The sequence below is a fragment of the Rhincodon typus genome, chromosome 4 (genome assembly GCF_021869965.1).
Source record: "Rhincodon typus isolate 14 chromosome 4, sRhiTyp1.1, whole genome shotgun sequence".
NCBI lineage: Eukaryota > Metazoa > Chordata > Chondrichthyes > Orectolobiformes > Rhincodontidae > Rhincodon > Rhincodon typus.
This window is the reverse complement of record NC_063335.1, coordinates 80834086-80849511: the sequence shown is the minus strand read 5'-3', so window position 1 is coordinate 80849511 and position 15426 is coordinate 80834086. Positions and strand designations below refer to the sequence as shown.

At 38.5% G+C, this 15426-nt stretch overlaps 1 protein-coding gene across 2 annotated transcripts in view; it reads right to left on the bottom strand.

Moving 5' to 3' along the window:
• cnbd1 (cyclic nucleotide binding domain containing 1) overlaps positions 1 to 15426 on the bottom strand; it is a 138954-nt gene that overhangs the window by 16919 nt on the left and 106609 nt on the right. For both annotated transcript variants that reach the window (XM_020510443.2, XM_048596409.1), the window contains 2 exons: positions 6713 to 6850; positions 6460 to 6592 (listed from right to left, as the gene is read on the bottom strand). In XM_020510443.2, coding sequence (XP_020366032.2) covers positions 6460 to 6592; positions 6713 to 6850 — 271 coding nt within the window. The remainder of the gene's footprint in view (positions 1 to 6459; positions 6593 to 6712; positions 6851 to 15426) is intronic.

The window sequence follows — 15426 nt, the reverse complement described above, 5'->3', positions numbered from 1 at the left end:
GCAAGGCTAAGATCCTTTCCTCAATGGAGATGAGAGGTAGGAAATCCAACATCCCACCACATGTCCTAGCCCTTTTGGTCAATATTATGGGCTGTATTCTCATTGATTAAGAGAAAGGGAGGGACTGATTAAAATAGAATTGGATGGCACTGCTATTAGTACTGGTACAGGTGGAGAAGATTTGATAAGGTGTCCTGAGTGAGTGAGTGAGTGAGTAAGCAGGCAATGCAGAGGCCACACAAGGTTAGGAGGATTGGGGTGGGGGAGAGCAGATTAGGAAAGATGGTGCATGCAATAGTGAGATTGGTAGGACACAAGCCTTGTTGGGGGTTGGATACATTAGGAGAGATAAAGTCAATGTAAATTAGCAGACAGCAGATGGTGGCACATCCCTGGCAGAGCAAAGAATGTCACTGACCTTCTTTCCAGACTTTTGGGATTTCTTAAGACTGTCGAAACTGCATGGACTTGGAACAGCAACCTTGAACCAAACTAGCAGAATCTAAAGCCATGGTCTCCTTTGATGGGCCTCTGGAAACAGTATGACCATCCTCTGCACCATTCACCAGAAACTCCAGGTCCTCTTCACAAAGTAGGGCACCAGTTTCCCCTTCTCCGTCATGCCTGTGGCAAATGTCTGGAAATATGTAGGGTAGCTTTGATTGTTAGTGCTTTTCCTGGTGTGCAATGGTCTTTTAAACATGGCATTGGCATCAGGAATGTCGGTGTATGTTGGTATATCTGGATAGTAGCCAATACTTTTGGATATAACAAGTGAGAGAATCTAGCTAGCATCAGATGAGAAAGGAATGGTAGGTAGTTAATGAGGCAAGACAAAACCTTGCAGGAATCTCGACAAAAAAAAGGACACAACCAATTATTGCAAGATTCAACCCTCAGTGTTCACTTCTTTGCAAAACAAGTATGAAAAAATTAAATCAATCAATCAACCATTAAATATTTATTTATCTTGCATGTTTCTCTTTTTACTCTTTTTACTGCTGTGCACCATAAATCTTGAACCTTATCCAAACTTCAGTGAAGAATTCCATCAGTATTCTTTCTGACATTTCACACCCCAGTGCTTCCAAAACACAATAGTCTTAGAAAAATGGGCTACTAAAGCAGAATTATAATCAATGCTTTGATTATCAATCTTCTGACTTCTCTGAAGACAGAAGTTCTGGTCATTAGAAGCCCACTCATGCCCTTCGGCACTAAAACATGACTTGTACCTACAACTTAATACCCACAGTTGCTGGGCATTTGGATGAAGGCTATTATCTGCTAAATATGTCTTTACATGGGTACTTGTACACTCTCACTCTTCTACACATACGAAGCATATAACAGGTTCCAAAATTTTCTAAAAAGAAAATTATATTTTTCTTGCAACCTGGCAGAACTAAGGACCAAGTAAAGTGAGGATGCTATGACTGATTAATGGTGCCTTTAATTCTCGTTGGATGATAGTAAATCACTGTGGCAGCAGATTTTTCAATCCCACTGCTCCCAAGGCCACAAAACTCTGAAAATAAATATTTAACATGAAATGATTATTTCCTAAGAAATGACAACAAAATCAATCTCTGCCACCCATGACTACAAATTATTCTGTTTTTCCCATTATGAAGTATGGATAAAAACATAACAGCAAAATAGCTATTCATTGATTAATTACAACTTGTGGTTCTTATAAAATTATTTCACAGCACGATGTCTTCTAAACAAAAATACAGAAAAATAATTGTAATGGCGACTGTATGTTTCAAATGTTTGCCATGCTACTATGGGAAAGCTCAAAGTAGAAGTTAACAGTTCCCCAAATGGAGAGATAGAAAGTAAGATGGAGGTCACTCGGAGTCACTTCAATGTGCTTCTTAGAATTAGCTATGGCCAACTTGCAGACTTTTCAGAACTTTATGTCTAGTTCAACAGAGACCCACTTTCTTTTTATTATGCAAGTTGATCATCAACGTCATTAGTTCTGTGATTATGACAACATACTTTGAGGAAGTATGAGACAGTTGGGCCACTAGAAAATACTTTATTTATGCAATATAGATTATCAGTCTCTTAGTAAATTGGTTGCCTGAAACACCAACAGATTGCGGGTAGACTGGGTTTACTGCCACAAATCCTTCATGTTTATAGAGTTAGTAGAGCTACTGCTAGCAAGTTACAAGGATGCTCATATGATATATTTGGCAAAAAAATGGCTCAATCTTGATTAAACAGTAAAGATTTATTACTGATTATTTAGATGCAATGTAATTCACAACTAAGATACATGAGTGTCTCTTATGAGACATCAACCTTAGTTTAACAGTCAGTTACTACATTTGCTACATGATGTTAAAACTGAGAATAATCACTGAAGCACTGGTTAGGGCACAGTACACAATTCATGCAGAATTCTCTACAATTCAGAGAGAATGCTCCTTAGGATGCTAGTTAGTTCGTCCTGGGAAAAGTCTCTTATATGCTGATGGAAGGAGCTTATTGTGTGATGCCAGTTAAACCCTTTGCTGACTGACATTACAATATTTTCCCACAATATCTTTCTCTGATTATTAAATTCTTTACACAATTGTTTTAACAATTGTTTATCACCATCTCACATCCCTGTGAAAGTCCCTGATTTTAAAGAATGATTGATGATTTGGCTCAGATATACCTTCCAGGTGAAGCAGTGATTTACCTGCATTTCACTCAAACTAGTCTACTAAATTAGCTGCTCACAATGTGGTTTCCTCTCCATTGGGAGATGAAGCACAAACTGGGTGACTGCAGAACATGTCTGTAAAAATGATTCCAAGTTTTTTGGCAAAATTATAACCAGTAGTCACTGGCATACCACCGAGCACACTGTCGGACTTTAATCAGACTGACAGCAGCTCCCAGTGTATTCAGACTCTTCTTGCTTGGATCTCTCTTACATTTAATAAAACCAGAAGCTTGGTTTCAATGGCAGTTTCAAGCTCAGTTAGCCAGAATACAGTAAGCTCTCTTCTGCTCCTGTTTCTCAAATGTTGAGTGTGTTGTCTTATGGAATGTGTTTTTGCGTGTATTCCATCTTGCTGCTTCACTTGCTGTGGGAATGCTGTATTGAATCAAGTTGAGGAACTCTTGGTTTTTATCTGGGTTGATGTTTATATGAAGATAGCATTTCTACTTCAAATTAAAATGACTCCATGGATTGTATCCTAATCCTGGTGCGCAGCAGGGAGTAATCTGTATTACAGTCAGCACTGTGGCATCAGTGAGTGTTGAAAATTATGTTAAAAATTAATGATCAGGTCCAACTGGTGCCAATGTCCTGATCGTAGATATCTCCAGGTTGCCTTATGGTCTATTTGGCAAAAGGTTGTTAGTTACACAAAGATTTTGGTAGCAGCAAAGTAGTCTCAATGTGTTCACGTTTATCTTTCCCAGCCCATGGTAGAAGGGCGATGCCTCATGGTCATAGAAATCATAGTTATACAGCATAGAAACAAGCCCTCCAACCCACTATGTCTATGATGACCAATAAACACCAAACTACATTAATCCCATCAAACTTGTTCCATTGCTGGCATTTTAAGAACTCATACAGTTGTTTCTTACATGTCGTGAGAGTGCCTTCCTCCACCACTCTGTCAGGGAGCACATTTTATGTATCTCCCACCCCCTGTGTGAAAAAAGAGTTTATGCTCTCTGGCCTTAGACATGTCTGCCATGGGGAAACGATTCTCACAATCTACTCTGTCTATATCTGTCATAATTTTGTTCATCTCAATCAGATCCCCTCCTCACCCAAGGAAAACAAACACAGCCTATCCAGTTTCTCCTCATAATTGAGACTTTTCATTCCAGGCAACAATCTGGTGAATCTCCTCAGCACCCTCTCCAGTGCAATCACATCCTTCCAATAGTGCAGTATTCTATCTGTAGCCTAACTGATGTTTCATAAAGTTGCAACAAGACTTCCATGTTCCTTATTTCTATGCCTCGACAAGCATCCCGTATGCCTCTTCACCACCCTGTCTATCCTACTTCAGAGATCTATGGAATTGGACACTAAGGTCCCTTTGTTCCTCAGTACTCTCTAGGGACCTATCATTCATTCCATACGTCTTCCCTTAGTAGACCACCCAAAATGCGTTGCCACGCAATTATCAAATTGCTCTGCCCAATTTATCAGCTGACCAATGTAGCCTGAGATCATCCTTCTCAGTATCAACAACACCACCAATTTTTATGTCATTTGCAAACTTACTAATTAAACCGTCTACGTTCACATCCATCATTAATGTACATCGTTAATGTACATAACAAACGGCAAGAGTTCCAGCCCAATCCATGTGGTACACCATTGGTTACAGGCTTTCAATTACAAAAACAACACTCCACCATCACCCTTTGCTTCCTATCTTTACGCCAATGTTGGATCCAGTTTGCTAATTTTCCAATGGGCTCTTACCTTTTAGACCAAACTTCCATGTGGGACCTTGTCAAAGGCCTTACTGAAGTCCATATAAACCACATCAACTGCACTACCCTCATAAATATATCTCCAAAAAACAAATCTGTGCAGATGATCCCTGATCAATACCTACTCCTAAGTTGAAATCCTCCAGTTAGGTAAAATTATTCTGATTCGGGGATTTTATTAGTTCTACTGTCATGCTCCTCACAGAACTGATCTTTCACCTCTATGATGCCGCACAGCACTGCATCACAGATCCTCAGATGTTCTATCATCAAAGTGAGTTTCTTACAGTGAAATCTACACCTTGCTTATACATTTCCTATTAACTCATCCTCTGCCAGGTGAATGCACTCTTCTAAAAGATCATCCTGTCTACTCTGACTTGAGGTAAAGGCCATTAATCCATTGCTGTCTTGATCACATTTTGTCTCTAGGCTCAAGCCTTTAGTGATTTTTGCATATAGACAGTAAATATATTACTTCTCCCCAGCTCCTAGTCACTCAACTAGAAGAAAAATCAATCCTTTTTTAGATCCAAAATGGTTGGTTTGACACTTGCTAAAGATCAAGCTTTAATTTGCTGTGGCTTTTCTCACCAAAATTGTTGCTGTCCTGAGACATGTGGAATCTGTGAAAGATACTGTTTGAATGTTAAGTTTCCTTTCCTGCTTCTATCTATACAGTTTACTGTTCCTCCCAAGTTACTACATCTGCAAATTTGGAGTCTACAAATTTACAATTCATATCATTGAAAAACACTGTGTAAGTTTGAGACTCCAGTGATATTTGAGGAGCATTATTCACTATATCCCATCAATGACAGTACAAATATACTACCTTCATCAATCTGTCATCTTTTACCCAACTAATCTCTCAATCAAATCATTTCAGTCATACATGAACTCGTCTCAATTCATTGAAATTTTCCTAAGTAACGCAGGACATCAATTGTCAATCTTATCCTTTCTTGTGCTTCTTCTGTTGTACTATCAGTTAACTGAGGACTGCATTTAACTCATTGTGTGCCCAATTTTTCATCAAAATTGCAATCAAGATCTGGCATTCACCATAGAGCATTAATTTCCATTTCAGAAAATCCTAGTTGTTGAAACTCTCAGGACTCTAGCACTTGCAGAAGGCATTTTGAGAATGGCAACTGTCATTACATCAATGTAAATAAGGCAAGGAAGCCATTTACACAAGGTAGCTCAAGTTAAAATTAATACCGCAGTACGTTGTAAATGTTACAAGTGAACAAAAACTGTATCAACTAAATCATTCAAAAAAGACATCAAAATCCTTGAGGGTGCAATAACTCACAAGTCAATAGGTAGTGACAATAATTCATCCAAAAAATCTTTCAAGTCATTGAAAATAATTTTCCAAACACTTTTTGTCCATCAATTTTCTTTTCCTACGAGCCAATTTTTTTTTTTGTCCTTCAGATGGTTTCTTCACACTAGATTAGACAGGAGTCTTATATGTAATATCTATAATTTTTGAGTGTATGTGACTATTAAAATTCTTTTATATGTGTGTATTGTGATTGGAATGAGGGCCAGGTGGATCCATTGACTATGCAATCCTTGATTAACCTGGTCCAATCAGGGAGCCCTGGCTGACAGATATAAACAGGAGATTCAGAGAAATTCACTTTATTTTGGGAACACATTTTATCAAAATTACTGCCCTCAAATAGATTGACCCAAAACTATGCCTATAAATGGCAGAAGTGAACCACTTTTGGAGAGAAATTACGGCATTGCTTCTCATTAAATTGGATCTTGTCCCCTTAACTTTGAATCACGGTCCAAAAGGAGTATATTTGACCAGCTATCATCAGGGTAATTGCTATTTGCCTTGTTAGAATGTTTGTACAAGGCAATTAAATGCTACTATCCATTCAGATAAGCAATGATTGGATTATTTAGTTAGTATTTATCTCAAATAATCCATCCAGTGAAACACATTAAAATGAAAACACAAACCATAATTTTCAGGAAACTGCTTCCACTTGATTAATGCAACTAGTTTATGGAGAGATAATTTAGGCCATTGCTGGTAAAAGGGACAGGCTTGGATCAGCTCCTCCTTCACCAATACATCACGTTGCATTAGATCCTTCAATGCAAAAGAACAGCATTTTTGAGATTCATTGTTAGCTGCCTTGTTAAGATAGTTAGAAGAGTGAAAAAAATTCAGACTTCAATAATAGTTAGTAGAATTAAACAAAATACTCACCCTTTTTACATGTTCATATTGTCCTGTAGAAATTTTGACAATTTCACATCTGTCTTCTGTTACCACTGATAGAATGTTCTCATTTGTTTTCTGACTTGGAATTGGTACCAAGTCACCAAAGCTGTCTCCACAGGTTAACTGAAAATACAAAATAAGAATGACCTTCTGAAGAGTATTCATTCAAACCTAAATGGAGAGAGGTGTTTAGTTTTCACGATATGATTATTTCATTTAAATAGTCATTCACATTCACATGTTCATAGTCAATCTTTTGATTTAAAATGCTTGTTTATCCCTTATGCTAATCTTGAGAAAACAACTAATATTTTATAGGGCTAAAGATGGCTCAGGTTTCAAGGGAACCTGCAGAAGCTGTGGATACTAGCCATATCCTGACTTTGTTAGTATTTGCCACTTTTTTGTATTGCATCTTTAAAATTTCACTAGGTGAATACTCATTAAGTCTATACCTTGTCCTTGCTCTTATATAGTCAAGGGAATTTCTGGCCCGCCAAAGAAATTCCTCCTTTGATTGTTTTAAAGGATCTTAGTGGGACTCATGGCAGTTGACATGGTGGGTTTTTCTTTGAGGCTTTTATTCAGGTTAAAAAACTGTTTACAACTCAAGACAACTAATCGTTGAAAGGATCTATACCCTTCCCTAGTTGAAGTGTGCTGGTGATTGCAGAGGGGTTTTTCTTACAAGTCAGTGCATTTGAGCCTTAAGACAATATTGATCAACTTGGCTTACTTTGACTTAGATCAGTGCTTTCAAAACTTTTTCCCAGTATGACCCTCATGACTTGAAACTTGTCACAACCTCATGAGGACATCGGTAAAATGAAAGGGTATGGAGGGAGAGAAGACCTGTGAGACTGTAAGATAAAGTTCCAGGGCATTTATCACTGTCTTGGAGGTCACAATCCCGAAACCTCAGCCTGCAATTCCACTTGGAGTCCAGAACCCACTTTGGGAAGCCCTGACTGAGACTTTAAACAAGCAGGACAATGAGCACCAAGATTCTGTAGCATGAGAAGTGATGAGTTATGATTCAATCTGTAAATGAATTTTTGCAAGCTCCAGCCAACTTGCCAGGTATGCAAACTGCTATATTCTTAGGATTCTGAAACTAAACTTTTAACTTGAGTCGAGGTCAAGTGGAGGTTTGGAACCACTCCATTAGAATAACACCATTAAAATAGAATTTGTGAATTTTCAGGCCAATGACATCAATAGACACAAAATATTCACTGGCTGAGTAATGAAAAGAGCAACAACAACAGAATCTTTAAACATGTAGCTGCAGCTTATGTTCGAATACAAGAAATAGAAGGAGTAGACAATACAGGCCATGGGGCCTGCTCCAGCATTCAATACAATCATGGCCAACCTTTAGCTTTCACTTCATATTCCCAAATTGCTTGATTCCCTGAGACACCAAAAATCTAGCTCAGTTGTAAACATTTTCAACAATGGAGAATCCAAAGTACTCTCTGGCATAGATTTCCAAAGGTTTTACAACCATTTGAGTGAAGAAATGTCTCCCTATCCTAGTCTTAAATGAGAAGTCCCCTTTCCCGGGTGATGCCGCTGTTTTCTAGATTCCCCAGCCAAAGGAACCAATCTTTTATTGTCAATTCCATCAAGCTGATTCGTAATCTTATACAATTCAATGAGATCATCAGCATAAATGGCATTAGTGCCATTTTCTTGCAGTTTTTGCTCAACCTTTGAGAAAGGTACAATGGGACGTCACTGATATTCCACCCTGGTGTGGTTTGGGCACAACAAGAAAATTGAGAAAATGGAACAAGAATGAAACAAAATCAGAAGTTCGACATCAAGAAAATGTTTCGTGACTTTTTTCTTTAGCTTTAAATTGAAACTTCACAGTAGAACTACAGAGACATTACAGTACAGAAAGAGGCCATCCAGCCCATTATATCTGCACTAGCTAAATAAATGGTCATCCATTCTAATACTACTTTCTCAGACCTGGTTTGTAGCCTTGCAGGATACAGCACTTCGGATGCAGATTCAGGATTCTTTTAAAGAGAGTTGAGAGTTTCCATCCTAGTCATCAAACTGAGCAATGGTTTCCAGATGCCTATTATGCTACAGGTAAAAAAAATTATTTCCCTCCTAATCCTTCTACTAATGCAATTAAATCTGTGCCCCTAGTAACTGACGCCTTCACCAGGGGAAACAGGTCTTCTCTGTTCATTCTATCCATCTATTTCGTCCTCTTCAATTAAGTCACTCCTCAGTCTCCTCTGCCCTATCCAATCGTTTCTCATAGCTACAGTTTAAAAGCCCTGGCAATGTTCTTCTAAATCTCCCCTGTACTCTCTCTCTCTCCTTACTGCAGTGTGGTGGCCAGATCTATACACAAAACCTCAGCTGTTGCTTAACCTGCATCATATATAGTTTAGGCTTTATATCTGTGCTTTTGTATTCATTACACTACCCAATGAAGGAAAGTAGGTTGCTGGCTTACTGTCAGAATTCTAATCTTCTAATATAGCATGAAAACACTGATTGTTAAACTGGAATTTGAGGTAAGGTGACATACCCCAGAGGTCCCTATGGAGGCAGGATATTGACCTCCTCTGGAAGCCTCGATGTCACATCGTGTGAGGGCATAACGTGAGGCTTCATTGTGATGGATGTGAGGTTTCAGGAGTACCTTCAATGAAATAGAGTTATTTTTCTGACTCTGCCACAGATTATCAGCTCATACATCAGACATAGACATTGATGTGGCTGGATGTTTTGTAGACTTGGTTCAACTCCGGTGACAGTGTTGAGGGAGACAGCACGTTCTACTATGTGTGCTTCCCCAAGACCTTTAAAAGGTAAATTGAAACTTGATGAGATAAGGCCAGAGTCTAATTATTACGCTGAACGTTCTAATATTACAGACAGCTGGAAACATAGATGCGTAATGATCACTGTGGAGACTGATTAAAAAAAAAGAAAATTAAACTCAATAAATGAAAGGATGAAACAAGATTTCATGCTTTAAGACATTTGCTATAACAGACTAAATGTTACTGACTAAATATTGCTGTCAGGAACTTATACTTTAAACGACAGAAGAGAATTAGTCCCTTTTACTTTCAACAAAACCAAAAAATTCACTTCACATGCATATTTTACACTATTCCTTAAGTAGTCATTTGATTTTCCCATAGTCCAAAGCAGGACCAAGCAGGAAACTACAGGCTGGTCAGTCTGACCTCAGTGGTGGGGAAACTATCAGAAGCAATTCTGAGGGACAGAATTAATTTTCCACATGAAGAGACAGGGAATAATCAAAAATAGTCAGCATGATTTTGTTAAAGGGAGGTCATGTCTGACCAACTTGATTGAACTTTAAAAAGAAGTGACCAGACGTGAAGGTAAGGGTAATGATTTTGATGTAGTCTACTTGCAGGTTTTTAATAGGTCCAGCATGGGGGACTGATAGCAAAGATAAGAGCCAAGGGAGCAAAGGAAATTTGGCAAATTGGTTCCATAATTAGCTGAGTGGCAGTAAACAGAGGGTGACAGTCAAGGGGCTTTTTGTGACTGGAAGCCTGTGTCCCGTAGGGTCCCAGAAGGGTTAGCATTAAGACACTTACTGTTTGTTGTTTATTTGTTTATAAATATGATTTAGGCTTCAATGTAAAAAGGTTGATTAGAAAATTCACAAATGATACAAAAATTGGTGAGGTGGTAAATAGTGAGGAGCATAGCCTTAGATTACAGAATATAGACATCTTGGTTAGATGGGCTGATCAGTGGCAAATGGAAATCAATCCAGATAAATGTAAGGGAATGCACTAGGGCAGGGAATACATGATGAACCCTCAATGACCCTATGGAGCACCGAAGATAAGAGGGACCTTAGTGTTCCTTCAGGTATCAGGACAGGTGGATAAAGTGGTTAAGAAAGCATATGGTCTATTCACTTTTATTAGTCAAGGCATAGAGTTTAAGAGCAGGGAAGTTATCTTGGAATTGTATGAAACTTTGGTTAGAGTATTGTGTGTAGTTCTAGAATCCACATTATAGGAGGGATGTGACAGCACTGGACAGGGTGCAAAGCAGATTTACAAGGATGTTCTCTGAGCTGGACAACTTCAGTTATGAAGGACGATTGGACAAACTGGGGTTTGTTTTTCACAGAGTACAGGAGGTTGAGAGGAATGATGGAGATGTATAAAATTATGAGGGATACAGACAGGGTGGACAGGAAGAAACCTTTCCCCTTGATAGAGGGATGAATGATCAATGGAATAAACTAAGGTAAGAGGGAGAAGACTTAGAGAGGATATGAGGAAATATTTGTTTCACTCAGTACGTGGTGGGAATCTGGAACTCACTCTCTGTAAGGGTGGTAGAGGCAGAAACCCTCATAGCATTTAAGAAGTATTTAAATGTACACTTGAGAGGCCAAGGAATACAACAATATGGACCAAATGCTGAAAAATGGGATTAGAATAGTTAGTTGGTTTTTTTTGGCTGGCGCATTGGCGGTGAGTTGAAGGTCCTTTTTCTGTGCTGTTGATCTCTATGTTCAATAACCGTAAAGTGATTCTTGACTGCTGAGAATTTACTTACATTCCTTTCCTCCCACAGCCTGGTGACTTTTACATCCAGAATGGTTTTCATGGTGAGGGTATTTCCTGGAAATTCTCCACACGCCAATTGGAGAAATCCTCCAGGCCTATTTCAAATCCTCACAAATTTGATCTTTTCAAACCAAGTGAAAACGTGCATTCTTACACAGTGAACCATAGAAACTGTTGACCTTTAGTTGCTCCCTCTCCACCCTCCTGGCAGATTTTTGTGTTTATGAGTATCAGGCATATCTTAGAAACCCCTTCCTGCCTAGAGTCCACCCCCATGACCCCACAATTATATCCAAGTAAATGCGCCGATTAGTTAGTCTTGAGACTCCAACTCCTTTATCTAAGAAGTAAATGGACAGTCCAAAACACTACTGTTTCAAACCTAACAATCTCAACACATAATTCTGAAGAAGGGTCACTGAACCTGAAACATTAACTCAGCTTTCTTTCCACAGATATTGCCTGACCTGCTGAGTCTTTTCAGCAAGTTCTGATTTTGTTTCTCAACACCTTCTTATCCTGAATCTGTAGATATTTGTTGCCCTGTCTCAGTGTGGGTTACATGGAGATGTATGTAGTCCATCTTCAAATCTGTCAGCAAATCTTTATTCATAAATTGCTGACAAACCTGCAATGAAGTATATAGACAGTGTACTTCAATGTGTCAATTCAGTTTGACACTTGCATTTTCTCCCTGTGGATACTTTACTGGTGAACCAATATATTCACACCCTACTGCAAGTACTGAAGGGTAGTTCCTTACTTGGCATGACCTCTGTCACTGGTACTGATAATTCATCCTTGGAAGATGATGAATTGGAAGATGAAGAAATTAAATATTGTACAAGAAATTCGTCCTTCTTAGCTGAAATTCTGGCTTTGTGATTTTCCTGTGCTGGGAGCCAGTTGCCTGCCTGCAATGGCAGCAAAGATCATTCTAAGCTCTATACTCAATTTACTTCTAATCTTCTCAGCCTTTAACTGAACTGTATTTCTCAAGTTGCCTTGCCCAGCAGGGATTTATTCACACAGCCTCTGATTCCCATTTGCCCTCTGATGGGACCTCACTTCAGGATTACTCCTATAGTTCACCAACATCCAATGCAATCCACAGCTGCTAAAGATGAACAGTGTTCCAACTCCATGTAGCTTGTAGGTCACACTTGCTTCTGTGTACCTCTAATAGTCTGAAATGCCTTTTACCAGGGACTGTAGAGTCTGCCTTGATTGGCACTATATCCACAAGCATTCACTCCCTCCACCACCTACCCTCAGTAGCAGCAGTATGCACTATCTACAAGATGCACTGCAGAAATTCACCAAAGATCCTCAGACAGCACCTTCCAAACACAGGACCATTTCCAACTAGAAGGACAACAGCAGCAGATATATGGGAACACCACCACTTGCAAGTTTTCCTCCAAGCCACTCACCATCCTGACTTGGAAATATATCACCGTTCCTTCACTGTCGCTGGGTCAAAATCCTGGAATTCCCTCCCTAACGGCACTGTAGTCAACCCATAGCCGGTGAACTGCAGCAGTTCAAGAAGGCACTTCACCACCACCTTCACAAGAGCAACTGGAGACGGGTAATAAATGCTGGCCAGCCAGCAACACTCACATCCCACAAATGAATAGAAAATAAAAGAAAGTGGTCATCTGATTCATTCAGCATATCTAGCTCTCTGTAAAGAACCCTATTCTCCAGTCTTCAGTGTGATAAAATCAAATTGCTTGGCTGAAAAATATGTATATAACGTATGTCCAATAAGATCAAATTGCCTATTTGCAATTAACAGCCAGCGTTGATTTTCTAAGTCTGTCACAATCAGAGCAGTTTCTTACTGTTAAATGAGAGTTCCTATCTTTGTTCAGCTGAAGGGCATAGGTGACATATATAGATGAACAAAAAACATGTGTGTGGATAACATGGCTGTCAGTATGAAGTAAACTAGTTTAATCCAGTTTATTATTTTCAGACATACATGAATGGCTGTAGGGGGACATTATTATACTCCTCTCTCTTCAATTAAAAGCTACAATTTGTTCAAGTTCTGCACAAGCATATACATTTCCCCATTTTCATTTATTCATAAATCTAACTTAACCACCACAGTCCTTTCCTATGAGGATAGTTTATTTAACCCAAAGTTTATTTAGCCCAAGAAATTACATTTAGCCCAAGTTCTCAGGACTTATGGAAGGATCATGACCCACCTTGGATAAAGTCTAAAGAGAAGTTTTCTCTAAAGACTAATTCTGACCTTGACCTACACTTCGGAGACCTGTCTATCTCTGACTTGGGTCTTAATTATGTACTGGCATGACCTATTTTACAACCATTGCTATTCTACTTATGCCTCCCAATTATCTGAAGAAACAAACTCCTTTGATTCTTCCCAACTTCTTCATTGTGAAGTTCTGAAGGTAATATATGAGTTATATGCAAACCTAATCTTGTCACTACCAAACATCTTGATCAAATACATACCAAACATCTTGGCCACATATTTCATGACTTCTCTTGGAAGCTTCTTCAACCACTTATGATTATGAATCTTCAATATAATCTTCAGGTTCGACTTCAGATTTCTTTCACTTACCCCAGCCCCAATCACAATTCTCTTCCTGTTCCTCATCTACTGACTGTGCTAAATGCGGCTTCAGCACTGAAAACTTTGCTGTGGGATATCTTCTAAGAAATAATTCAGCTGTTGCTATTTGAAGTGAGTTAGAAATAAAAAAAAACTGAAAAATGGCCAACCTGTCATCCAATGACAACTGACATTTCTTCAGATTCATTGACTTAACAATGTCTTGGTGACAACATTGTCTCAACATTTTTTTAACAACAGCTGCTTAAACAGTTTTTACTTTACACTCTGCTGCTCCTTTGGAAGCAGGATGACATGGTGGAACTGTAGTATTTTATCCTGTTAATTACAATAAATAGTGCACTCTCTCCTGAATAAAATGGACATTCATCGTCAGAAACGTGTTTCCCTGGGTATCCATAAGCAGCAAACAAACTGCCAAATATCTATATTTCTGCTAGACATTCTTAGATTCATTGGAAATTCTTCAAGTTATATTGAATATCTGCCTATCACAATGCATAATTGTTGCACTTCAAATTCTGCAGTCTCTGCCACACCCTGGCTGGCCATTTCCATGGTTACAAAGGTACTGATGGGCAGATTTTTCTTTACTGTTTGACATACTCTAACCTGTTCCCGTAAGTTTTCTAGATACTTTTACAATTCTGACCAATGAGGATAGTCCCTCAGTAAATTCTTTGTCAACAGAACTCTATGCGCTAATGATGAAGATCACATAGCAAATGTGATCTCTACTTCAAGTTAGTACAACTCTGGTTCCCCAAATGACACAGTCTTTATTTTTCATAATAAAAAAAGTCCTGATTTTTAAATTCATTACCTACATTGACCACATATTTGCAATGTAGGTACACCCCCTTTCTAACACAAGATGCCTTTGAGTTGTTCCACCAATGCATTACTTCAGTTAATAATTTATATCCAATTAGCTTATTTTTAAAGAGTTCAGTACCAAATAAGTCAACATTCTTTGTTGCACTTACAGCAGTGAAATCCCCAAGAAATCATTACTGGAAGCATATCTTTATTGCTGTGCATCGACTCACAATCACTTCCAATGATCTGCACACTTCAGCTGAACAAATGTAAGCACCTTCCATTTAACAGCAAGAAGCAGTCCGAAATTTGACAGACTCAGAAAATTGGCACTGGATGCTAATTTCAGATGGACAATTTGCTTTTATTGGATGTACTTTTTAGCCAGACAATTTCATTTTATTATAATAGGCATCAACATTTTGGAAGAAATGGGATTGTGAGCAGTTAGGATTTTTTTTTACCATATCAATTTTGTTTAATTGGATATACAGCTTCAGTACAAGATAATTTAATTTTATAATATTCAGGATCAATCTAGTTAAGAGAGGAGAGGGGAGGGAAGAAGTAACTGAAAGCAGGAGGATGGAAATTAGATCTAGTTCTCCCAATTTCTTTCCAATAATTTGAATATTGCAATTCATGCACCTTAATTTTTTTTT